The sequence below is a fragment of the Eutrigla gurnardus genome (genome assembly GCF_963514095.1).
Source record: "Eutrigla gurnardus genome assembly, chromosome: 22".
Classification (NCBI taxonomy): domain Eukaryota; kingdom Metazoa; phylum Chordata; class Actinopteri; order Perciformes; family Triglidae; genus Eutrigla; species Eutrigla gurnardus.
In genome coordinates, this window is record NC_139933.1 from 6,430,237 (window position 1) to 6,456,900 (window position 26,664).

General features: G+C 40.9%; 2 protein-coding genes across 3 annotated transcripts; one reads left to right on the forward strand and one right to left on the reverse strand.

Annotated features, from left to right (window-relative positions):
- Nucleotides 1–28: 28 nt before the first annotated feature.
- adam9b (ADAM metallopeptidase domain 9b) lies at nucleotides 29–6,928 on the reverse strand. Its single transcript, XM_084039688.1, has 22 exons — nucleotides 6,774–6,928; nucleotides 6,352–6,458; nucleotides 6,193–6,269; nucleotides 6,016–6,094; nucleotides 5,858–5,934; nucleotides 5,296–5,488; nucleotides 5,124–5,186; nucleotides 4,707–4,778; nucleotides 4,437–4,606; nucleotides 4,265–4,355; nucleotides 3,614–3,744; nucleotides 3,067–3,238; nucleotides 2,832–2,921; nucleotides 2,501–2,702; nucleotides 2,214–2,325; nucleotides 1,826–2,006; nucleotides 1,648–1,734; nucleotides 1,455–1,560; nucleotides 1,047–1,179; nucleotides 855–936; nucleotides 625–662; nucleotides 29–520 (listed from the first exon to the last, which is right to left on the reverse strand). The coding sequence occupies exons 1-22, from the start codon at nucleotides 6,838–6,840 to the stop codon at nucleotides 403–405; spliced, it is 2,448 nt and encodes an 815-aa protein (XP_083895814.1). The 5' UTR covers nucleotides 6,841–6,928; the 3' UTR covers nucleotides 29–402.
- Nucleotides 6,929–7,368: 440 nt separating this feature from the next.
- LOC311033360 (poly(ADP-ribose) glycohydrolase) lies at nucleotides 7,369–25,900 on the forward strand. Of its 2 annotated transcripts, XM_084040703.1 has the most exons (17): nucleotides 7,369–7,964; nucleotides 8,050–8,138; nucleotides 8,230–8,933; nucleotides 9,266–9,388; nucleotides 9,532–9,618; nucleotides 9,878–9,952; nucleotides 13,300–13,392; nucleotides 13,986–14,140; nucleotides 16,276–16,355; nucleotides 16,452–16,512; nucleotides 16,646–16,721; nucleotides 17,892–18,039; nucleotides 21,592–21,670; nucleotides 22,182–22,290; nucleotides 23,631–23,736; nucleotides 24,720–24,848; nucleotides 25,056–25,900. In XM_084040703.1, the coding sequence occupies exons 1-17, from the start codon at nucleotides 7,849–7,851 to the stop codon at nucleotides 25,229–25,231; spliced, it is 2,406 nt and encodes an 801-aa protein (XP_083896829.1). In that variant the 5' UTR covers nucleotides 7,369–7,848; the 3' UTR covers nucleotides 25,232–25,900. The 2 variants fall into 2 exon arrangements, with proteins under 2 accessions (XP_083896829.1, XP_083896830.1); XM_084040704.1 differs by lacking the exon at nucleotides 7,369–7,964 and having other exon boundaries at nucleotides 8,061–8,138; nucleotides 8,250–8,933; nucleotides 25,056–25,899.
- The last annotated feature ends 764 nt before the right edge of the window (nucleotides 25,901–26,664 follow it).

Below are 26,664 nucleotides of genomic sequence, written 5' to 3' on the forward strand. Positions count from 1 at the left end.
TTACTATTAAAAAAAGCATAAAAACCCATTGTCTGATACATTTCTTTATTTGGTTTACATTCATGAAATCTTAATCTTTAAAACATTTTAACTGCATGTTAACATAGTACAAAATGAATTTGCATTTTAAAAAATAGTTTATCTTCATGTATTTCCAATGATCGCTAAACAGGAATCTAATAAAACATGTACATATTCTATTTTATATTTACACATCCGTCAGCCTCATCCACCACCATGTTACTACAGTCAACCTTATAAAAATGAGTTGCGTTAAAGTGACTTCATGTTATCACAAGGTTTTAAAGGTCTCTCTTCATACAATGTTGAGATGTAGTAAACACCATACATTCAAAATAGAGTTGAAACATTTTGTATATAAAAAAGGAATCAACAATGTGGCTACTTATTTGGTGTTGGGATTGGTTTGGGTACTCCGGGGCCCTGCCTGGGAGCTGGTGTTGGTGCAGTGGCAACGTCTTCCTCTTCCTTCCAATAATCCGCTTCTCCATACCTGAAACTGACAGGTTGTGTCCACATTTGGTTATATAGCTGCGTTGAAAGCTTCAATTTCAATATTTGTGTGTAATATGGATTGAGAAAACTTAAAAAAAAGGATTATACCCAGATATTGGAGCTGAGGTAGCCGGTGGATATCCAGGCTGCAATTAGAAAAAAACATTTAAATTCTGTAAAAAACGAAATATGTACCTCTTTTGATTTATTTACCTCGTTCCCTCTCGTGCGGTACAATTTCATGTAATAAAATGATTTTATACATTTTCTTCCACTAAAAAACAACAACAACATTACACTACCGTATAGTGATGATAAAGAAAAAGACACATATTTACCCCAGCTGGAGGTTGGGTTGTAGCAGTCTGAACATTACTGTTTGACTGCCCATTTGTGTTTCCATGTTGAGCATTACGTGACCTGTGTAAGCAGAAGATAAAGCAAGAATCATTTCATCAAAATATCAAATTATAGCATGTGCAGCCTCAAAATATCTATCAGTATATTTTTTTATGTGAGATGAAATTTACTTGAGGTGTCTTCCTTTGAGGCACGGGTCCAGGGAGTCTCTCTTGAAGAAGTAGAGCAGCACCAGAATGAGAACGACCAGAACAGGAACCACCAACAGGAAGAAGATCAACAGGCCGTCCCTGAGGGAGTGGTCTGTGGTGGAACAGGTCATGTGTAAATAAGAAACATTACGTTGTATTTAACTGCATTAATTATACCAGTCACATGTTTGTAGCAGATTACCTACCGATTTTTGCTATAAAAAAGGTTCTCCCCTCCAAATATAAAAATGGAAACACTGGCATGATACACCTTCAATATTAAAATTATCCAAAACAGATTCACATATGGGCGCTACAGCAACAGAAGTAACAAGGAACCACTGCTACCATCATGCCAGCAGAAGACAGAATCAAATTTAAACCCACCTATCTGAGCAGGACCGCTGTTTATGCTGCCGCCACGCCCTGCCTTGTTGCAGTTAGGTGGGGCCCACCCGTTTTCACAGTGGCAGTTCCCTTGGTCATTACATTTCTGAAGAAAACATCACGACAGCAAAGTCAGACTCTTCATCATTGTCTGGTAACGGAGTGAAAAGAAGTGCAGAAAACGCGGAGTCACCCCTCGGCCGCTGCAGTCTCGCTGGGCATCACAGTTCAAGTTGGGAAGCAGAGTAGAGGCGTTCACACACTGAAAGTCCAGGCAGCTCTGAGGAAAAGACTTATGACTTAGTGACTGTCCTGCAAGTATAATCATATTGGGTTAAATTCCTCCTCGTACACTCCTAAAAACTGCTTACCTTTCCTTTCTCACAGGGGCTGCCGGTGTTAACGTATCCGGGATCGAGCACATCTGGGCCGAGGTTGAAGTTTGCATTAATACACCTTTCCCCTTGAACTTCCTCAACGCTGACTTGGGCACCAGTAGGGGGGGTGTTGAGGTCCACGTTAACACACTGCAACTTTCCACACAAGGAATTCCTGCAGTTCAGCATCAAGAGAACACAGTCAGTTCCCACAAGTCAGTTCTCTGCTGGTGAGTTAAATGCAGAGAAAAGCTCACCTATCCTTTAACACCATTTTGGTTAAAATAACCACCCTGAGTACGTTGAATTGGAAGGCTTTTTACAACTGTGCTTAAACAAACTTCCTCACCTTAAGAGAGGATTTATTAACCAGAGTACTTACGCAACACTGCATTTGATGTACCCTCCTCTGCTGTCCATTCCACAGTTTCCAAATTGATTTCCTCTTGTATTTGCATTCGTGAAACAAATATCCGCTGCCTTTGTTGCTGGATCTGCCCAAAAGAGACATAATATCTTAAAGCATAATATGAAACTTAACAAAGATATTGTGACTGACCGATGGTGTAACTCGCAGCCAGAAATTTTGACCAAAAGTACAGAAACCTCACAGTTTCTGGAATGTAATAAGCAGCAAAGGTATTTGTAGCCAAACATTATCGAACGTACCTGGTTCAAAGAGATATTTGCACTGGAAATCATACGTCTGACATCGCCCCTCGTAGCAGTACGCAGAAGCTCCACGGTCCTGACAAGACAGGCCGTCCATGACATAGTAGTCATTGGGACAGAACGCAGTCTTGCCGTCACAGTATTCAGAAAGGTCACAGGTGTTGGTGGACTCTCTGCATGGCGTCCCAGAAACTCTGATCTAAGAACAAACAAAGAACTTACAATCATACACAGTTATTAAAAAAAGATCCACTTTTCTAGCAAGTTTCCACATGTGGAATGAATTCCCTCTATTCGATGCACTCATTAGCCCCGACATAATGCTGACCTGACAGTTGTTGCAGCAGGCTCCCTGGGCACAGACGGCCCCAGACGATAATTTACAGGTGGCAGCATCACAGCAGTCATTGTCGCATTCCTGTATGAAATGGAAACATAGAAAATCTATCCTCATCACCACATTTAAATACAGAAAATGTTGTCTGTTTTCTGGGCAGTACATTTCTGAAATGAAAGTAAATGACAAAGACATTCAGATATCGTCTACCAGACGGGACTCCTACCTCTGGTTTGCCACAGTCACACTCCTCTCCTTTCTCCAGGCGGCCATTGCCACATTGAGCAACACCGACCACATCTGATGGGGCGGGCTGGTTTTTCAGACACAAGCCTCCTCCACGAATGATCAGCTTCTCAAAGTCTCTTCCACTGCAGCTGCTGAAACTGGTGGCGCCACTACAGGGAAGCAGGATAAACCATTAATAAATCCACTTGGAGAGGCCTGGCATTGCTGAACAATCTTTGACCGTTGAGCAGAGCACAGTTTTTGTTGTCAAAGTAACATCAGTTATTCTTTTTTTTTTTTGGTAGGACGTTGAATTTTAGGAACAAGAATAAATACAGAATTACATTACTTCCGTAACGAGCCACCAAAGTCCCCAAAAACTCTTTCAAAGGCAGCTTTCACATCAAAAATATACACAATTGAATTAAAAGGGAGATAAAGAAATCATATGATATATACTTTACAAACCGTAACATTTTAACTACTGCTTGTTTTTTTATTTCATGTCAAAGGGGTTAAGGAATATTTTGTGGAAGACATGTTACCCAGCACCAGCCGACATGATGCAGCTTCTTCCATTGCAGGTGCAGCCTGCAGAGTCATGATTCATGCCCAGGTTATGGCCCATCTCATGGGCCACCACGGTGGAGACGAAAGGGAGGTTATCACCACTGAACTGAGAAAACAGTATATTTAGTTTTAACATACTCCATAGTCATTGAACCTAAATATATGATAGGACACGCATCTGTAATATAAAAATAATGAAAAGAGCTTTGGCTACATATAAAGAGGATTTTTATGTCACATCCTTTCACTCATTAATTTTGACTTATCTAATGCTGAACTGGGATAATAGAGGAAGAGATCTTGTATGAAGGAATCTTTCATAAGTGTCAACCAATTGGATATAAATCGGATGGTTATATAAAGAAAAGTTGAAAGGAAAAGGCGTCACTATGCAAAAGAATCTAAAGAATTTAATAATCCAAACAAAGTCGTTGGCGTTTCATGAGTCCGTATTCAAGTCTAACCTGTTTGACTCCTGTTGTTCAGAGCATGTGAGACGGAGCTGCACTTAAAGAACCCCCCCCCTCATGAATAATGCAGACCGTATCAATTTCTGCACAAAAGCTCATGCTTCAACGCACCACGGTGGCAGCTGGTGTTAGAAGTTAAAAGCAACTTGAACTCACCACGTTGATTCCTCCAGCAGTCGCCACGGAGCAGACCGTGCCCACGAAGGCCATACCCAACACACCTCCACCGTACGGCGAGGGCCGCCCACTGAGGAACAAGCGGACCGAGAGATAAGTCACAAACTCGATACTATTCAGACTCGGACAAAAGAACACACCCGTTACTTACACAATGAGTTGACCAATGTCATGTCTGGTCCTCGGTATCAGAGAACTCTTCCTCCACTTGACAAACCTCCCCAACACGTCTCCTGCAGTTCCCTCCACACTAAAGGGATTAACATCCTTAAAAGTCTGCAGGCCCACCAGCACCACACGGATATTCAGCGGCTTGTAATACTGGAATAAAAATAAAAGATCATAAAAGCACGGCACAAAAAGATATTTGAATTCATTAGAAATTAGCAAACTTTCTTCTCCAAAGACCTTGAATTCTCACCCCGTCCAGTAGATTGGCCAGTTCCACCATTTCCTCTCGTACTGCCGTCTCATTTCTTTTCTTAAACTCATACTGTAAATACAATTATAAAAGATAATTTCCTAGCAGATATACTGGTTAATACTTTGCAACATTTATGGGTAAAAAAAAAGCACATTTTTGATTTACTTTTACAGGTTGATTAGCCAATAAGAATTGTGGAAGTTTACATTTACATTTACATTTAGGTAATTTAGCAGACGCTTTTGTCCAAAGCGACTTACAATAAGTACATTTGTCAAAAGAAGGAAACAAGGAAACCACAACGTATCATTGCTGATAAAGTAAGAGCTAAAAAGTTCTCATTTACTGGCAAGGAAGCAAACCTGTTGCTGCCGATTCATTCACATTACATAGTGGTGAAGTCATCACACTCACCCTGAGCTTATCGACAACCAGCACCAACTCCACATAACTGGTTCGAGGTAAATTGCGCTTTCTCTATTTAAACAGCAAACAAGAAAAGGAGGAAGAGCGTTCACGTCAACCCTCAGTCACTTTCCATTCCAAAACCTGTTCACATAATAAATACATGTATGTATATCCTCACCCGGAGGAGTGACGTCAGCGATTTGCCAGGCTCAAAGGGTTGATGGCTTTGCATTGATGCTTCCTCGCCGACGACCCCACAGGTGACGGGCCCGGACTCATGGTCCTCCAGGAGGTACAGAAGGTGCTCGTTGGTGGCTGAGCGTGGCACAGGCTCAAGTCCATAGGTCTCATTTCCAAGGAGGATTACACCCCTTAAAAGAAGGAGTGCAGTTACACCATTAGATAAATGCTTTCAGTCTGTGCCTAAGCCTGGGTGTGGCACTGCAAACCCACAATGTGGGTACCTGGCATAGCTTCCTTACTGAGGATTTGGTAAAGTTTGACAGATAAGAAATCACTGAAACAATAAACCCAAGTGGGAAAAATATATGAGGTGATCAAAGTGTATGCATTGAGGTTCAAACGTTCAATAAAAGTATCTTTACTGCTCTGAATCATTCATTTGGACAACAAAATACTGTGGCACAATAACTCAACCTGACCATATGATCACGATACAGTTAAACTGACAGTCAATCACTGTCAATATTGAATCAAATTAAGTAGAGAGGTGTTCAAACCTGAGGCCAGAGCAAGTGCTGAGTGCTACCACTGAATCCTCGTATCCTTCCACCTCTCCATGGTAGTAGCAATGCACCTGGGCAAAAGAGGTAAAAGCAGGTTCAAGGGTTGAAGTTCAAACCAGCCTAATAAAAATGTAATGAAGGTATCTACTTACTTGCGGTTTTGGATATGATGACTCATCGTTACCATTGGCATCACGTGAATACTGGACAAAGCTTGGGTGTAAAAAGTCTCTGAAGAGATGAAGAGAAAAAAAATACATGGGATAATTCATCTGCATTAACAAGGAAATATAATAATATTTAATATTCAATAAAGTCCTAAATCATACCTGTTCCTTGTTAGATGAAGGAGGTGCTCCCTGTTGTTTATATTGACTGCGTATGATATCGTTTCATCTCCATATTTCTAAAATGAGTAAAAAACAAGAATGCATTCCCTGATGTTGTAAGCAGCAGTTAAACGGGTTTAATCCGGCTTGTTTACCTACCTCTTGTGCCGCTGGTGGTCTGTCGATGCTCCGTGTCCATCTGTGAACCACTCGCGGATTTACAACGGAGTACTTGGAGAGTTTTAATGTAAGCCCATTGAAAATGTCTGGAATGAACGTGAATGCATGGGGAAACTGTAAGTATTGAGGATATATTCTGTGGTTAACTACCGCATCAACCACATACAAAAGTCCTCTTTGATAGGAGTTAGAATCCCTTATGTAGGCTACCTTTAAAATGTAAAAGCTTTTGGGCACACACAATTAATCTCTATTGTTTATCGCAAGCATGATGTCAAAAAACAAAACTGTCAAAATGTCCAGTCATCGTTGTCGGTATGTACAAAAGACGAAAAATAGCATCTGTTTCCTGCTCCATCGAAAGACTAAAGACTAAACATACCAAATCAGCTGTGGCTCACCTTTGTTGTCACTCGAGGAAACGTATGGCAGCAATAAAACACAAAACAAGAGGACTTTTCTGACCATGATCCTAATAAAAGTTACACGATTATTTCCCCATTAATCCAACGGTATGTCTGCCAATAATAAAAGCACTGTCCGTGCCTTTGCTTCCTTGCTGTTGGTCAGGTGCGCCTTCATGGGCGGGGCTAACGACAGGTTAGTTTTGCGGCTTATTAAAACAAATAAAATCCAACGGTTGAGTCACAAGTCTGTAAATGTTGGTAAAAGTAAACACATTTTTTCCAATACAGCTAACGTTACTATGCGATTCTGTAATTTAGCCGACGGTTAAAACAATACTTGCTGAGTTACCTGTACTAACGTTACCTGTCCCAGTCACGTGGGTGAGTTTCTGTCTTCTGACATTGCTCCGTCCATCTACGTTGTAAAGACGCAGTAAGTCTACAACAAAACCGAGCTTCAGAATTCCCAAATGACTAGTTTTAACATTTCTGCAGCAAAAAAACCCAATCTTTATCGTTATAACCGCCGACGAGAACTGCTAGGGGAAATATCGCGTGATCTTAGTAGTGACGTCACTCGCACGCGGAAGTGTTTTGGTTGTCGAACAACGGCAATGTTTTTGTAGCATTTGTTCAGTGACAGTTCAAAGTGCCGTTGTGCGTTTTAACATCAACAAAAAAACAGCGAATGTTCTTATAGCGTACGTTGAAGGTATTTCTAAAAGATAGCAGCCACTTAACACATAACTTCTTAAATGGCTGACTCTTAAAATGTATTTTTCGGGTTTGTTGTCCAAAGCTAGTTAGCTAGTGTTAGCTAAAACATGCTAGGTTTTTGTCGTGTCTGTCTAACCTATTGTTGGACAACAATAAACTAACGGCCGAAGGCAAAAGTGTGAATAATATTAAAATACAAACCAGCTACTGAAAAGTACTACTAGCTGTAGTTGTAAGCCTCAAGTAAACTACTTGGCGAATGTTTATTAGTTAATATACGTTAGTCAATCAATCGTACAGCAAAACGGGACCGGCAAATCTATTTGTTTTGTCGAGATATATTGCGTCATGTATGGCAGCATATCATATCTTAAGGTTTGCTCATCTATTGAAGAAGGGACTGCCCAAGAAACAAGTCTGGACAAAGACAAATAATACATCAATCGTGGTGTCAGCTCAAGTTGTATTGTGAGTATATTTTGTTTAAACTGCCGAGAGATTTATGTCTCTCAAAATAATAGAAATATGTCTTACCATGTGTTTCCTTTTGTAGAATGACTGCGCTGACAGAGTTTGAACCTTTAACAAAGAGAATCAGGGTTGAAATCAGTGCCCCAACGTCCCCATCATCTTCTCTACAAGGTAATTTCGTTAGATAACATTTTTATATACATTTCAAACAAGTCATTGGCGTAAGAATCCCCCTCTTTGTAAAACGTGTTTTATTCTTCAGCCCTATCTTCATGTATTCAGAGCGGAGATAATGAGAAAGTAGATCAAGAACGGAGGCCAAACCACACAGAGACGAAGATGGATGTACGACCAAAGACTGGAGCAGATGGTTTGCGCGGCGTAAAGACGAAAGGTTATCATCAAAGAATCGGATCCAGACCACAACAGAAGTTCAGGAATACTCTTCACGATTGGTTGGTTAAGCCCTCGAAAAACCCAAGTACTGAAGTGTGCCAAACCCAAGAGGATGTAGAGATGGCGGATGAAGGTAGCTCTCAAAGTATCTCAGCTCAGGTTATGGAGTGCCAAAATGCTGAAAAGTCTACTCTGTCTGACTCGGGTGAAGAAACCCAACCTTTGACTCCACAAGAGCTGGATGAAGACTCACCTGTGTCACCAGCTTCCAAGGATTCTGCAGGAAGTGGGAAAGAAGAAGTGGAGACATGCACAGCAAGCTCGGAGGATACTGTAAAACATAACATCAAAATAACAGATTACTTTTCAAGGACGTCATCAGCAGGTCGACCCGGCAGATCGGCGAGCCCAGATAAGTCTAAAGAGGAACGAGATGCAGGGAAGGAACCTGACTCTGCTGATGTCAAATGGCTGGGGACGCCAATCAACGAACTAAAGAGGATGCCTGACTGTGGCAGGCCACTTCCTCTGCTGAAGGATGTTCCTGGACAGCACACTGTGATGATAAGGGTTTGAGCTATTCTTTCTTTTTTATACTGGTATTCGCAGCACTTCAGGTGGTTATGTAATAGAAACATACAGTGCCATTGCAAGTTTCTGAGTTATCCTAATTTTGTAATAGTGCAATAAGGCGAACATTTTATTTCTATTTTAAGAGGGTTTTTAGAATAATTAGGCTGCATATAAAAGCAAAGTCTTAACATTCAACAACGTGATCTTTATTATTATCATAATTCTTTGGGTTTCACACAGATGTACAATTCATTGTCAAAAGGACTCTTTGGATTACACGTGTATTGTATGTATTAATGCCCTTTGTTTTTATTTACTCCCATTGACAGACAGACCTTCTTCGGAATTGCAAAGTTCCTGTTCCGTATCCTGCTAAGTTTAAGGACACCTGGGATGACGTCCATGTCAAGATGCCCTGTTCCAGCTGGAACCTGTTTCCTGTACAGGATGAGGTGATTGTCCAATTGTTTATAGTCCTGAAAACAATTGTTGTAATTGATTATATAAAAAATACATAAACATGGCACATTAAATAATGTGAATTCCTTAACTGAATCCACCCTGTAGAGACCTAATAAAGTTTGTGATTCCACAGGAAACACAAGAACTGCAGAATAAGAGTCGGTGGGAGTTGATCAAGGAATCTTTAAACCACAAATGTACAAGTCAACTTGAGTTGAAGGTAAGATCTGTGTCCTTTTATTGGCAAGACTTATGTATTTCACTTCTGAAAGTGAGGGCACAGTACACTGTAGTTTCTGTTACCAGACTGTGCCATAAGATGGCGCCACAAGTCCAGAAACGGAGAGGCACAGTGTCGCTCAGGATTTTCCTATTTTGACAATTTGTTGTTTTACTGCACATATACTCTGACTTAAACTCAGAATTCTGATTCATTTTGTTTTTCAATCTAATGTAATTATTGAATTTCTTTGTTACAGAATGCAATATTGAAATACAGTTCCTCACAGGCCAAGAAATGGGACTTCACCGCATTACATTTGTACTGCACTAAGGTAAACCATACAAATGTTATGAGTACTGATCTTTTTTATTAATATCGCTGAGCCCAGAAGTAGTGAATGAAGTTTATGTAATCTAAAACAATATTTTTTGGAAGAGTGATTGAATGAATACTGCCAAGCTGACGTGTTGACACAGATGGGCACACATGATGAAGATGTTGGGTTGGGTTAGCTGTAGACTAATGAAACATCAACTGTCCAATCATGATACTTAATTGCCTGACAGAAGGCATCATAAACCAGTGTTGGTGCTGAGACATAGTTCAGATCAAAGAAAGTACAGATGTCTCTTTAGATATTGAGGATAGTATTTTCAGTTTGTGGAAGGGGCAGACATAACAGATGTCTCATTTGCCACCAGATTCAATTTCGCCTGGTATTTTAAGTGGCATTGTGAATCAATATCGATTAATAAGCTACGATGCAGCCATTTTTCTTGTATTGTTTTTTTCCACTACTTGAAAATACTTTGCGTTAGAATAACATTTTGATAGGTTCTGTGAAAAGGTGTATTGTAAGGCTTTCCCAAGCTGTGTGCATGTGTGTTTTGCTGCATTACATAAATATTGTAAGCACTTGCTCACAGTTAAAATAATGCAATTAATTTGCACGTGTTTTTTTTTTCTTCGGCTGTCTGGACATCTGGTTGTTTTGCTTCTGGTAGAGTTCTGAGGCTAGGATTATAAGGTTGTATTTTTATGGTGTTTATGTGATTTTTTTTTTTAATTTACTGTCCCAAGCTTACTCATTTTCTTTACAAGCCAAATAGGCCTGAGTTGCGTCATGATGGCCAAAGCACTGTTGGTTTATTGGTTGTTGATCAGAGTTTTCAGTGTCCTCTCCAGCCTCGTTTGGAGGCCATCCATCATCTTTTGTCTTGATGTGCTCTGCGTCATCTTGTGTAGAGAATTAGGGAGGGCTGTACTACTGGCTGACTCATGAAGGGGATGGGAATCTTCCATTTGGAGAGATGGCCAATGTTGTGACATGAGTGTTTGATATAAAAAATCCTGAGCCTGTAGGACTGGACAAGCAAGCAGTGTTATTTCCCTTATAGTAATGGAGCGCGCTCATCCACTCGGTGCATGGCATCATCTAGAATACATAAGCCACATGTTTATATGATATCTCACATCTCAGGATAGAAGTGCATGTGACGCTTTTTTTCATGAATGCCAGTATGTCAAATGTGTTTCTGTCATTTTGTACAAGAACAGTAATGGATTTCTCCAAGGAGGTTGCTGCAGCCCTTCAGAGGCAAAGTGGGAGTCTCGGGAAATAATTTAATCTTTTGCCAAAAGGTCATGTTTAGTAACTTGTCAGGAATGAGAATGATTGACGTCACATCCCAGAGAATGCTTTACTCCAGCCTTATGCTGTTGGATCAATTGTGTGCCATATGTATGTCTGAATGGGGATTTTATTAGATGAAATCTGAACATGACAATTTCGCTGGAGGCAGGTTTTGTTTTTATGGTTGGATTTGAATTGTGTCAAGTGTACTGGGATGGTATAACTTGATTCTGTCAGAATGCAAAATGTCCAGTAGCACAAATTATATTCATGGTGTTGTCCAGTAGCACAAATAGTCCAGTAGAACAAATTATATTCAAATGGAGTTGGATTCAAACTGAGGTGCCGTATCATTTTTTTGCTTATCAAGTCATTGATCACTCGCGCTGTAAAACTTTACACATTTGACTGTAAAATTCACGTGCTGTATATATCATTGTAGTTCACACAAAATGCTTTTGCTTTATTTATAATCTATATTATTAGTTGACATGCATTTCCTCTAAACAAAGTCTGTTCATTGCTTCTGTCCTTTAACAAAATTAATTTAGGAGTTATAAATCTGTGATATAACAAATATATACAAAATGGTCCAGTAGCAACTTGAAAATCATCTTTATTTTATTGATAGAAAGCAGCTCATATAACCCACAGAATCTAGTGTTGGTGTTTAAAACATATTTTCAATGCAACACACAGACAAAATGGGAAATGGCAAAAAAAATGAAATGTAATGTACCCCATTTCTGACTTTGTTACTTCTCCCCCGGAGATGCCAGATTGGAGACACTGGAGACGTATTTCGAGTGTCAGAGAAAAGTAGACATGAATGGCACAGAGTGATGGGCCAGGCGCCCTCATTGAATATTCATCTCAGCGCACACACCTTATGAATAACTGAAAAGCTGTTGACGGACCACACTGGTTTTTATAAATTTCTCTTTTTTTCAGGCCCAGCCAGTGCTGTATTTACGGTTATGAGCACACGAGCGTTTTATATTTACATGGTCACATGTCCACATATGCAGTCAAGCAGATTGCTTTATTGCTCGGACCTGTGGGGAATTGGAACAGGAGCAACAGGAGTTGCGTTAAATCTGCAGGGAGCTCTGGTTTCTCGCTGCCCACTCGCCTCCATCTTGCTTGATTACTTTGTCAGTTTGGTGTGATGTACAGACCAGTATCAAGTCATACAGAGTGTTAGTTTAGTTGATTTGATGCACTGTCTTCTGCTGATTTAAAGAGCTTGGCTTATACTACCTCAGCTATATCCACCGTCTCGCCCTGTCAACCGCCTTCATTTATTGCGCCCATAGGAGCAGTTTATGATGTCAACCAGGTCATTACTTATGACAGTGTTTAGTCAGGCTTCCTTTGCTATAATATAAATGTCCTTTGCTAAATCACAATTCAAGGCTCCTTGTCTTGTGAATGCACTGTCCTTTCTATTTCATTTGCATCTCTTCCAGGAAGACTGTTTAATCAGCTGGTATAGCCGTTCAACCTTGATTAAATTGCTCTGAGATTGATCATTCTGACATTTTGTAGCCAATATGGAAGTAAAAAATGGCTGTTATATATTTTCTAAGATACATTAGCACATTTAAGCAGTGTTGTGGAGTCATGGATGATTGATATGGTGCTTTAATATTTGTTTCTGGTAATATTATTATAGATTTACTGTCGGCTAAATACATATTTTAATGATATGAAGCCGTATCTTTTACCATCCCTTTTAAAATGTCCAATTTGAGGTTATTCACGTTAATTTTCCACGAGCGGTTTTGAATCTGTATGCACATTATCGTAGGTTAAATTGTACTTAAGACAAGACAGACAGAGGGTATAGCCATTTGATAATCTGCGTTGCCTATGATTATTAAGATTTGTTTCTACGTGAAGATGTACGTAAAGCCTGATATGGATTAGACCTGTTCATTTCATTTTTTCTCTATCAGTCTTAATCAACCCAAGCAGCTAATAATGTCACAGCTGAATTTTGTGGCAAAACAACAAACATAAACAGATCTCTTGCTCTCTCCAAGGTCCTGGAGCCTGATGCTGCCGAACATCTGTTTGGCTCCCTGCTGCCAGACATGGTGCAATTAGCACTGAGAGCATCTGAGCTGTGTACCAAGGTAACCGCCATCACTAACCATCAGACACTGACTCACTGGTCTGTGACACAGTAGATCACCGCTGCAGGTTGATCCCAAAGGTCACGACATGACAAATATCTTGTGAAACGGTACTAAAGATGGTGAGGTCAAGGCACGTAGCTATTGATGGTCATTTGTACGATGTTGTAGACCTCTAGGTCATTTTGGTTCTTCGGCGTGTGGATGATGAAGAGCAATGTGTGTTTGTACCAGCCTGAATTCATCACATCCACCATTATTGATTAATTGTTCCTAAACTGGTCATTTTCAAACACATACACAACATAAACATTAAACAATGTCTATAGCCTTAATGTAACAAGTGCTCCCCGTTGTCATGACAGAATCACTTATGAGGATATACTGTTTATACATATAAACCCATAGTCTTTATTAGGGGTATGGATCTCTTGTGAGCAAAGATGGACAGTGATTGTGATTATGTTGGCTGATTCAAGAAGCACAGAGCCAAATTAGTATCTTTACGAAACATACTTCAATGTCTCGTTTGGGCAAATTGACGAAACAAATTATTTTGACCTTCCTCGGTTGTACCTCTGTTCCTCCTCTAGCCGATACCCCTCCTCAAAGGAGGCATGAACCACTCCATCACCATGTCTCAGGAGCAGGTGGCATGTCTGCTCGCCAACGCCTTCTTCTGCACCTTCCCCCGACGCAACTCCAGACGGAATGAGTACTGCAACTACCCAGACATCAACTTCTTCAGGTAATGGAGGGATTTGATGGTTAAAGGTACATAATCCGCTTGTAAATGCTGTGACGACAAGTTTAATTTCCATGAGGGGGCACTACTGTATATGTTTTCCTCATTAATCATTTTATCTCCTTGGCTGGTTGTTAAATCCACCGTTTGCATTGTACGTGGATTTAATTACACGTGAGCAAACACTAGAATGTATTTATCCAAGACAAGAATATATTTACCAAACACAGAGATCACTCTGACTTATTTACAGACTGATCTGGAAAATGTTACTATTTAAATATGTTATCAAATAGAGTAGATATTTTGCTTTAGCCTTCCCAGAACTATACACCACATTCTATCATTCTCTGGCACTTCACTGTCAGTTTATCAGAATAATAAATACCCTTTTTTATGTGTAGTTCACAGCCAAACCATTTCCTTCAAAAGCATCAAATATGACAAAGATGAGGGCAGTATGTGTGTTTTTTTTTAAAATCCCTGCAAGATCTCACTGTGGGATCGCGGTTGTTGCAATGCGAAAACAGTCTGCAGATCACTGCTCAGTCTTGTCCTCCCATCTCTTTTGGCATCACAGTGTAATTACCTAAATGGAGGGGGGAATTGGATTAACATTGATTCAGATGGCTGGTTTTGACAATGGAGAAGGCCATTGGTTGCTTTGCAGAAGGCTGTATCAGAGTTCAATTGCATCAGTATGTCATTCACATAAAGGTTTCGCTGCGATATAAAAGGAAAGCCGATGTTGTCCCTTTCCCCTGCTGCTAAAAATTGTCCTGAATCACCAATTTGGTGCAAAGCTAGCTTTTATTTTTTTATCATACATTTATTTTAATTGTATTGTTTTTGATCTGTCACTCCAAAACTCTTTTCTTTAGCATTTTTGTTTCACAGGAATAGAGATGAAATAAAAACAAAGCTGGTTATCTTCAGATTTTCTTTCATCTCAACACAGACTTCTTATTTGCATTGAGATAAAGCGGACTATCAAGACTGTTTTTGTTATTTCTTTTTGGCTTGATTGAATATTTGTGCTGTCATTCAAAATATTCTTCAGAAGCAAAATCAATTATTTTACCATGAAGTGCGTTTAGCTCAAACAGTGTTTCCATGCTGGAATTCCCTGTTTTTAAGGAATGTTTTTTGTGTGTGCTGATGATGCAGAAACCCAGCTGTTATACATAATAAAGTCACTTATATCCGTTCCTGAGTTACATCATAGACTTTTCACATCTGTGGGGGGTATATTGATGTTATATAATTGTGTATTAAACCTCGATTCCCCAAAGAACATGTTGCAGTTTGTTAAAAGCCTGCTCTCACTAGTGGCTCGCTTATGTCAAAGACATTTGCCCTGAGGGCTTCACGACGCATGATTGTTTCTAGGGGCCTCACTGACAAAAACTGGAAACGAATGTAGGAGCAGACTTGGATGAATGCGTTTCTCAGCCCCCGAAGGGCTCTCAGTGCATCAAGCTTTTGTCATTATTTCATTTCACTCGCATGAAATTTGTTTCTCTTTATTGTGGCATGTAAGGCAGGCTGTGGGCTTCTTTTGTAGAGTTTGCTCACGACATAGATGGTGGGCTTAGTGCTGAAAGTGCATTCCTGCACTACCAGCAGCTTTGTGTGTGTGTGTGTGTGTGTGTGTGCAGGCGTTACTGTGATATTTTTCAGGGAATTTACCTTTTGCCATCTGAGGACTCTGTTGCTTAAAAGGGACACAGGGCTTCTTAATGTACCCCCAAGGGGAGGGAGCCCTGTTTCCCACTCGGTTCCTTTCTTTTTGTGTGTGTGAGTGCTGTGAAGTGGCACACGAGTGTGACTCTGTGATGGCGAGCCTGGGGCAACTCCATTGTCAGAACGGCGATGGAACTCCTACATAATCGGCTAGTGACTGAAAGGGAAGCTGAGTGAGAGATGAACCAATTCATATCAAAAGTTAAAGCATGACTGAACTCACATGGCCAAAGTGGAGGTCTTGTGTCTCTCGACGGCACTGAAGAGTAATTCTTCCTGGTCTTGGAGTTAGTTGTTTAACTGTTGGCGGACCAAAAGAGTGACTGTAATGCCATGTATAACCTAGAAGAGGAACATCATATGTAGTCTAATTCATAATCTCTTCTTGCCTTAAGGCTGTTCGAGGGGTCCTCTTCAACAAAGATTGAGAAACTGAAAACACTGATGTGCTATTTCAAAAGTTTCACTGAGCAAAGTAGGTGCTGTGGTTTAATTTTCAAATTTTGCAACAATATTGTATTGATATTGATACAGTATTGACTATATTTAACTCCCTTTGTTTTTTTTTCAGAGCCTGTTGGACTCGTAACATTCACGAGGAAAAGCTTGGATAAACCATTGAATTGGAAAAGGTTTAGTGTATTGGCTCTGCAATCAAAGAAAAAATATAATTCAATTGTTTCTGTCCAAAATGCCTGTTTGGAAGCAAACCAGGACTCATCGTCTGACCTGTAGTCGATAACTGGAATATCCTTTGTTTTTCAGCTCACACAGTCTGCTGACAAAGCTCCACATTACTTGTGAAGGGACCATTGAGGATGATGGTCATGGGATGCTTCAGGTAAGATGCAGAGCAGGGCGAAATATGTTCACTTGTGGATAACATGATTTAGAGGGATTTGCAGAATAATGTTATTTTACTTGAAGGAGCTCTAAGTTCGGGGGATGCTCCACCTTGTGCTTTGCGCCCATCCTCCTCTCCCTCTGTTGTAGTCAGTCAACAAGCCGCCACATTCTGGAGCTTTTCACCCCAGAATGCTTACTACTGCTGAAAAGGCCTTTGAGGGAGCCTGTGCTGGGACTGGGGTCGAGGCCTCTGAGCCTCCTCTGCTCTCTGTGTCGGCCATGCTTCCTGTACACTGTCAGGACGGCCCGCTCTTCCTTTCACCTTTTGTTTGCCTCCAGTTGCCACAAGCTGACAGTTGATGTGCACACATGACCAGCTCCGGGGCACACTGCGGCCCCGGATTGATGGATGCTCTGCTGGGTTGGGGGGGTGGCGGGGTGCTGACAGCCTGTCAAAGCAGACTTCGGAGGCTGGCTTGCTGTCCCAGAGTTGAGTGACCAGTTTAGGGAGATCTGCTCTTGGACTGCTGCTCTCCCCTCTGCAGCCTCTTCCTCGGGGTTGTGACGGGGTTGTTCTGGGCTGTCTATAGGCCAATGAGCAACAACTGTCAATCTGGATATTGGATTATATGTTCCGCATGGCTGCCTTCTGACTAAAACAATGAGTTGTCACGTCCGTGTCTGAGATGAAATGATGGGATGCGTGTTTTCTTTTGAATCATAAACAGATAAAAAATGCACAAATAAATCAGTGTTACCCACAGATCTGCCCAAAAACCTGAAACACAAGCGGCAAGATACATCACAGGCTTCAGTCAGCAGTCAATTTAGCAGCATGGTGTGACTGGGGGGAGATGTTTACTCGGTGCTCTAGGACTGCTCTTCTGTTTTGATATTTGCTACTGGCAGCAGCACACCTAAGTGCTGCTCACGGCAAGAGCTAGTTTTGGCATGGGGGACAAATGTCTGAGCAAAGCGAGCACCTCAGGCCACCTTCCCAATCAGCTTGTCAGGGATTCTGACAAGAAGGGGCTCAGACCCTTTCATACAGTGTTTTCTTCCTGTCGCCCAAGTTTCTTATAAAATCTAAATCTTATAAGAATATGTGCATGTGACTCCAAAATTGTGTTTTCCACCATCATCAGCCCTCTGTCTTGATTTTCAGGTGGATTTTGCCAATCAGTTTGTGGGTGGAGGAGTCACCAGTTCTGGTCTAGTCCAAGAGGAAATTCGCTTTCTGATCAACCCCGAGCTCATTGTTTCTCGCCTCTTCACTGAAGCTCTGGATCACAATGAATGTCTGATCATCACAGGTCAGTGATCAAAAACTCTCCCACACCTTTTTCTAACAATGATTTCCACTGAATGAATCCTACTCCATCACTACTACTCCTACTACCGTTATTCATGATTTACTCCGTTGATCCCGATCAGATCCATAATGCCACTGGGTTCACATTTCTCATGCTTGACCTATAATTTCACAGATAGTTAGCGTTTCCTGGTCACACTCAGCATGAAGTGCACAACTTCAATTAACCCCCATCCTGGCTCAGCACGAGGCTAAAGGATGTTTGTGATGTTTGTTTTCTGTACTTCAGAAGTGTTACATGTTCCCTTTTGATTAGCTGCGTAGGGGAGAGTTGCATCAGTTGGGAGTTGTAGATTGGGCTGTCCTGATTGCTCTGTTGGTGTCTTTCAATTGAGTAATTCCCACTGGCTGTACTTCAGGGTTGAAGTGTTGCAACAAACAGGGTTGGGACAGGCTGGTAGACCCATTAACAAGAGCCAGACATCAGGAGTCCCAGCAGGTGGCTGATGGCTCCTGACAGTTTTTTTCTTCTTTAAATAAAAAAAAATATCCAGCACTGTTTTGTCTAGACTGTTGCAGCGACTTGATTGTGTTTGATGAAGTGTAACGTAGAAATGGTTTATCAAGACTGATGGAAGCCTACACAAATCCAATTAACAATCCACAGCAAAATATATTTAAATCGGTAATGTAAGGTTTCTAAACCACAATTACTTCTGCTTTAATAGATCTAGTCTGCCATTCAGTAGTGTATGCAACGTCTGCATACACGTCACAGCATTAATTTGATAAATGTAATAGCAAATGACACGTCTTTGCCTTTTTAACTGATAAAAAGGTAATGATTGCAATGTATTTAAGCCAAAATCTCAAAGTGGCACAAGACTTTATACTATGTCATTTTTTAAAATCTTATTTTAGGAAAACTATCAATGGATTCTTGCCAACACGGAGTCCTACCGGTACAGTGAAGTAAAAACAAACATAAAAGTGATTTGGTGGCTATAAAAATCCACTTGACTTTGAATCTCATTGTGGTCTGGTGCAGCTACGATCAATATGTTTTATTACAGCTCATTGTTTTGCATTTACTGCCCTTATCTTTTGGGCTCACTGTCACTGCTCTCAACAACGTCGCTTTCAGACACAGGCAGATTTTTTCAGTGAAAAAGCTCCAATAAACTGTCTGCCATTTGGTGCTGGAGCATACAGAGATGTTAGCTGCTAATCGGTGAACAACAACTGATTATATTAGAGAGAACTGTTTGAAAATAAACATTTAAATAAAAGCAAGGCCATTATGTAAACCACCGTTAAAGCCATCCATACATAGATAAACTGCCTCAACATTGCATGAATAGGTGGGTTGGATTAGAGCAGGAAGTGAGGCAACAGAGCCTCCGCCCTCCTGATCAGCAATCATACCTCTCCATCAGGTCTTCTCGCTATGGCGGAGTCACCTTCAGATTTCTGGTCGGCCATCCTTCCCTTGCCTCCACTTACAGCACTTAACTTTATTACTTGGGCCCAGAATTAATTATAGCTGGAAGACCTGCCCAAGACCTGCTCTGCTAATGGACTCTTCCATTCCATCATCTTTATTAAACCTTGTGTCTCTTGTCCCCCCTGTTGTAAAAGCAAAGTCCATGCCTTAGCAGCCATGTGGTAAATCATATCCCTCTGTGATACGTTTTGGCATAGGGAAGCTAATGGATCTTACCTCTGCATTGAAATTTGCAAAAGTGCCCGGGCCTAATTCAATTTTCCTTGATTGCTAGATATGTGGCTGCCATCGGGGCGGTCAAAAGTCTAACCAGTATCAAGGAGAAGTCACGTGATTCATTGACGCCAGTACTGACCAGAAATGTGGTGCAAGCAGAAGACGTAGACATTTTTTCTTGACTCTGCACAAAATGTTGCTTATAATATTTATATATGCTTTTTTTTTATAGGAGAGAAACAGTATTATCCTTGTTTATTCTCATGCAGACCTCGACAGTAGTATGATTTCTTGAGTTGCCCCTTATTACCTCGGCATGGCAATGAGATACACCTCTGACCTTTTACAGTCTCTGATCCACCACACATATGAGACACTTTGTTTTCATGTATTTACACATGAAAGGAGCAGCCTTCAGCTGATTTTTATGCAATCTATTTGTTATTTAGATATCATTTCTAATAATCAGAGACCTCATTTTCTTGGCCAAAATACAAATATTGTTTTTGAATAATAACGGGCTGCATAAAAACGTCTGAATCACAATTCATATTGTTCCTGAAGGTTGTTCCTTTCAAACGCAAATATGGTTGGTCATAGAGTTTGATATTCTTGGAGGACCAATAAAGGTCCGGTGTATGCATACTTAACAGAAGTCCATCTAGTTTAATAGCGGATGGTTCAGCATTATGAGCTATGCAAGCCTCTGAGGTATCTCATAGTGGACTTAACATGCTGTATGTTTCTAGATCTAACTTCTAATATAGAAACTGAACATTCAATTCATCCAATTTTTATAATTATTTAACATGTTGTTACCAACATGTTTCTGTTGCAGTTATTCAGTTATATTGTTTCAAGTATTAGTATAATATGGAGCTTTTTATTTGAGTGAATTTAATGTCTTTTCCAACTCAGTTTGTGCTTCCCATTAGCCTGGGTGTTCATTCACCAGTTAAATGTTGGAATGAGTGAGTGAGTGAAGAGCTATGAGTTATCTGTGGTTGTATGACTCGGCCGATCACAAACTAAATACAAAGTTAGCTGTGTTATGTTGCCCATTCTGCTCTTTGCTCATCCGTGTTGTCTTAATGGCATACTGGTGACCTAGATTTGGCACTTTAGTGTCTTATTCGGGTAAAAATAGTGCTTATTACTTGAAAAAGGGAGAAAAAATCGAGAGGTGGGGGGTTGTTAATGAAATGTCTGTCAAGTGGAGTCCGCTCGAGAGATTCCCCCCCTTTGTGCAGCTCCTAATACCTGCTGACCAAGGCCCCACTACTAATCACTTGGTTTATTCACTTTGCAGCATGAAGCATCTCAGCGAGTGCTCTCGACAGCCAGGTACTAACGAGCGCTAATGAATGGGAAGTTAATTTGTGGCCTATTTGTTTCACTGTGCTGTTGCATCCCCACCCTCCACTCCCCCTTTTACTGGTGCAGAGTGTTCCCCCGTCGGTGGACGGTCAGTCGCTGCTTCTCAAGTTGTTTCAAGGCGGGTAATAAATTGACCTTCCTCTTGTCAGGAGACAGCTTCTCCCGTTTCATCCGATCCCGTCAGTCAGAATCGCCACTGCCCCCCCGCGCCCCCCTTGAAAACATTTTTCCTTCTTGTTCTTTTTAGGATCATTTTTCCACCATTAGGAAAAAAATATAGATTTTTTTTAAGTGAATCATTTCAAAATCTTAGAAGATAAGGATCTTTATATCTTGATTTTAACATGAATCATTCTTTTTTCCCCCCAACCCAAACTGACATGTCTAATAATCAACATTAATGTTAATGCTTTGCAGTTGTGTGTGACTAATGATGTCCCTGTTTGTGATTACCAGGTACGCAGCAGTACAGTAAATACACAGGCTATTCTCGGACCTACAAGTGGGCTGGCTGCCACCAGGACACAACTCCAAGGTATTTATTGCACCTCGCTACTTCAACGACCTTAAAATGCTTTAATAATAACAACAACAATAACTCTGTTTAAGCCCATTTTAACAATCATTTTTGGCCATGTGAGCTGATGACAGGGTAGTTTCGGATGGTCCCCCTTGGTCCAGACTGAAATATCTCGACTGGCATCAAAATTTGACATACAGCCTTTCAAGGTCCCCAGAAGATGAATTTACTTTTGGATCCTATAGTTCCACCATGAGGTGGAACAATACCAAATTGCTATGTTAAAGAGAGATTGATGTCTCCCTTAGGGAGAATTGTAATACACATGATGATACCCTGACCTTTCATCCAGCACCATCATCAAGAGATATATAAAATGCATATCTTTTAAGGTCACAACGCATGTTTTCGGTCTGTTTTATTGACTTTATTTTGTGGGACTTCCTATTTCCATCTTATTTGACTAAAGCCCGGTTGATCCGTTATATGTGTAATTTTATAAAACCATTTCTTTGAATTGTTTCAGAGATGGCTGGCAGAGAAGATTCACTGAGATTGTGGCCATCGATGCGCTGCAGTTCAAGAACTTTCTTGAACAGTTTCATCCAGAGAAACTTAACCGAGAACTCAACAAGGTTATCTTTTATCTATATTCCATCACATCCCGCCTTTGTGTTAAGTGTCTTTAGTCTGCATGCTGTAAAACATGAATGAAACCCCCTTAAAGTACAGAAACTAAACATTATGTCAGCTCATTGGACTGTACGGTGAGTGCAGTTTTTTTGTTTTGTAGACAAATTGTATGCAGTTTGTATAATTAATGCCAGTGGAAGTGTAGGGGCAATCTACCACTCCTCTTTGATGTTGCACTTTGATCTTCCATAGTCATGTCTTTTTTAAGTAATATTATATTTTAACTATATTTTCCACTTCATGTTTGGTTTGCACAGCTTTAATGACATTAGTGTCAATCCATTTGGATGATAATTGCCAAACAGTCTCAGAACAAACGTCAAATGGGATGACATTGACTCATGTTTACTTTCCTCTGTAAATATTTGAATTATAGATAAGTGCCTTATATATGTAATACAGACCGATGGATTGCCATATTTGTAAAGAATACGCTCAATTTGATTCATTACACTGTCCATTAGGCCCAGAATGATTTCTAATGAGCATAATTGACCTCCGGCGATTAATCACAATTATTACATTTACCTCACTGATTTCTTTGAAGTAGAAATCCTTCCACGTGTGCAGTCTTCCCAGTCAGGGATGTCCTTTCCTAATAGAAAATCAAGACGTTGATGTTGTCAAGTCAGAAAGCATGGAGGAGTTTGACAGCTCTGACAAGGGTGTGAGGAATGCACCAACATATAGATCAATCCTGTTTCGAATATTGTTCAGCTAACTGTCACATCTGCCCTTTCATGGGAAGAATTTATGACTGGTCAGGGGGAGGGTGGGCGCTCACAATTCATTTTCACTATTCACTTCATTTCCAACGTGAAAATTAATGTCCTGAGATGCTTCAGATCTTTCATTTAACATCGTCTGCTTTTAGAAATGATTTCTCATGTGACAAACACCCCCACCTGACCTGTTGTCATCTCAAATGCTCTTGTTAATGCACATTGGTTGAGTCTGTCATGTGTAAAACCCATGCTAGTTTCCCAACCAACCTTTATGTGTTCATGCATTGACTGATGTGTTGCGTGCAAGCCTGCAGGCAAATGGAATTACTTTGCGGATTTCCATTTACGTGTGATCGTATGGAGACGTTCCGTAGGCCTGGCTCTTATAAAACACACCGGTGATCTGGAACAATAAGGTGATCCTAGACCTGAGGCCCATCAGAGCTGATTCTGCATCATTCCTCACTCGTCTCAACCTTGTGTGGCTGACGACTTGATGTTTATTCCCTATATTATTTCCTTTTCCTAAAAAGTTGTTGTTGAACTTCTTCATTTAGGCTTACTGTGGCTTTGCTCGCCCTGAAGAACGAAGCCAAAACCTTGCAGCAGTGGCTACAGGGAACTGGGGCTGTGGGGTTTTTGGAGGTGACACACGTCTGAAAGGTACGTAATAACGTAATGTTCCACTTAGTAGATCTTCTAGGGGGAAAATGTGCTCAAATCACCTTTTTTGTGCACTTGGCAGTCCATGGATGTAACGGAATAAATTTCATCTTCAAAGGCTCCATCAGCTCAGCGTGGGCATCTATTTGTCTTCCGGGAATGCGTTCATTTAGTTAAGGCCTATTCGTCGCCTTCCTCCTATTGATCAAATGACAAAGTTAATATGTTTCATTAATAGTGAAATTGATCGCCTGCTCGAGTCCATCAATCCGTTACAGCTTTCGGTCTCTGCCTTGTATCACTGTCAGCCGGGAGCTTCAGGAGAGTTTATGCTAACCGTTTGCAGCATTAGCTCTGCTTCTTACTTAGGAGCCACTGTGCTTGCAAACTATACATGCATATTTGTTAATTAGCTGTAGCAAGGTACAGCCCTCTATAGGCACGGTCGCCTGCTGTCTGCTTAATGACATGCCTCCTGGGAAGAGCTTTCTAATTCGGATGCTGTTCTGCTGCTGGGTTTGCCTTCTGTGGCCTCAGATAGCCACCCGTTTTTTTTTAATTGTCAGATAATTCTGGGGAAAATCAGTTGAAACCGAGCAGGGGAGAGAAACTGCAGATGTGTAGACACATTCAGCTTAGCCCTCTTCTGAAAAGGTTGATTCGGTTATGCTCGTTATCTGTCCCAACCTTCATTAGTCAGCAGACATATTTCCAGTCTCTTAAAATATTCACAGCTCTCCAGGGCCAGACCTGGCCTCTCTTTGTCACTAATCCAGAGTTCTCAGTGGGGGTGAGACCTATTCCCCGATCACCTCCCTTTAACTGTACATGCCACAGACACTCGTGCTGCACGCTTAAATGTAACATCAGCTCCTGGAAGACCTTTGTTTATTCAAACTTTTACCAGTAGGAAGAACAGAATGTGTAAAAAAAATGTGCAAATAAGTCGCTGTTGAGGTTTAACACAGGCTTTTCTCCTCCAGCTCTGCTCCAGATGCTGGCAGCTGCCGAGGCGGGCCGAGATGTGGCCTATTTCACCTTTGGTGACAGCCAGCTCATGACAGATGTCCACAAGATGCACTCTTTCCTGACTCGGAGGAAGATCAGTGTCGGTAAGGAAAACAACCACCCGGTCTGCTTCCTGTTTACATGACACTGCCAACGGTGTGATGATAATTAAAGAATGATGTGATTAAGTACGTTTTGGGATATTTTCTCATGGGATTTGGTTGTAAACAATGTGATCTCATGAAATGATGTGGCTAATTATTTTTTCCCTGAAACCAGACAACATCACCATCTCCGTGTCTCCTTCACAGGGAAGGTGTATGATCTCCTGGGGCAGTACTACAGCTCGGTGTGCAAGAGCTGCCTCGGTCGGCGCCCTGACGTCAGCCTGTACTCGTTCATCTACCAACAGGTCAGCTCCTCCCCGGTGCCAGACGACTCCGACAGGGGCTCGGCCAGACATCACGTCCCCGCAGACCGCCGTTAAGGTCAGGTGACTGATGAGTCACCGTGCCTTATCATCGGGGAAAAAAAAAACATTCTCCGTCTGCCTTTTGCTGTATTTTTTAGCTAAATTTCAGACAAACTTGATTAACAGCGGTGGATAGACCATGTGGTCTCCACCAATGGCAGCCCGAAAATGACAATCTAGCATGCAGATCTTCTTTTCTAAAGCGACGGGACTGCAGAGGGTGATTAGTTACGACCCTGTCTGGCGCTGTGTTCGTTTGCTGCTGCTGGTAATACGCCAGTGGATTGAGCTTCAATAGGACGCAATTGTGATTTTAATGGTGAAGCAAAGGTTGCCATCCATCTTCCCAGTTTGTCATGTTGCCTTTTTTTTTTTTTACACCCACACATATCCAGCCTAATTGAATTGGCTGTCAGAAATCAAGTTAAAGGAAAAGAATAACAAGAATGGGATTTGGAAAGCTTGGAGCAGTCTGGGAAGGAGAAGCGGTTTGATTTAAAGAGCTTTGGTAAATAAATCTTTTACGTTATACATTTATAACAAAACTGTAGTTACAATTGAAGGTTCTTGGAGGGTTGTGATATGTACTCCACTGAAACCAGTTGCTTTAAAAATACATTTAATTTGGTTGGATTCTGATTTAACACAAATTTCAATGTGAATCTGTTATTTAATTAATAATTCCTGTATTGTTGCACTTAAATGAAACGTTTTTCTGACATTTTGTTTTTCAAACAGGCTAAATAAAATCAGTTAAAAGTAAATGCAATATGCATTTTTTTTATTTTTTATATTGCTATGATTTATACTGAAGCACCATTTTAAATAGAGCCACAAATGTCAGCGATACACACTCACAATGAGGGCTCCTTGTCCCATGGATGTTACAGGCAAAAGTAGTTTCTACACAAGCCTTGCCATTTATCATTCCCCAGCTATTGCTTCACACATTCACTCACAGTTTAATAAGGTCATACCTTTTATATAAACTGTACATGACACCTCATTAAGTAAAGAGTAGATCATAGAACATCCCGTCAGAAGCCGGAGTCAGGCGGTGGGGCTCCTGGGTGATTTCTCTCTCTGACGGATGAAACGCTTGCTTCATTTGCATCAAGGAGAAGCTGCTTGACACTAGTCTCATATGAGGACCTTTTGTCACTTTGTATTCAGGTTTATTCACATATATGACGCTGTGTTCATAATATTTAACATTCAAGTTGATATGTAACTAACACCCTGTTCGATATGGATTGAATAGTTGATTATAGACAAGCATTTCACATGATGCATGTCTGACTTTTTCCTCATTGTGTGATTATCTAGTTACATGCCTATCAATTTACAGATTACCCAGTCAGCAGAGAGTTTATTGACAACATATTTGGAGTTGAATGAATGAGTTTTGTCCCCAGAGTCCCGGGAGCCTGTAAGTGAACGTGTCGGAG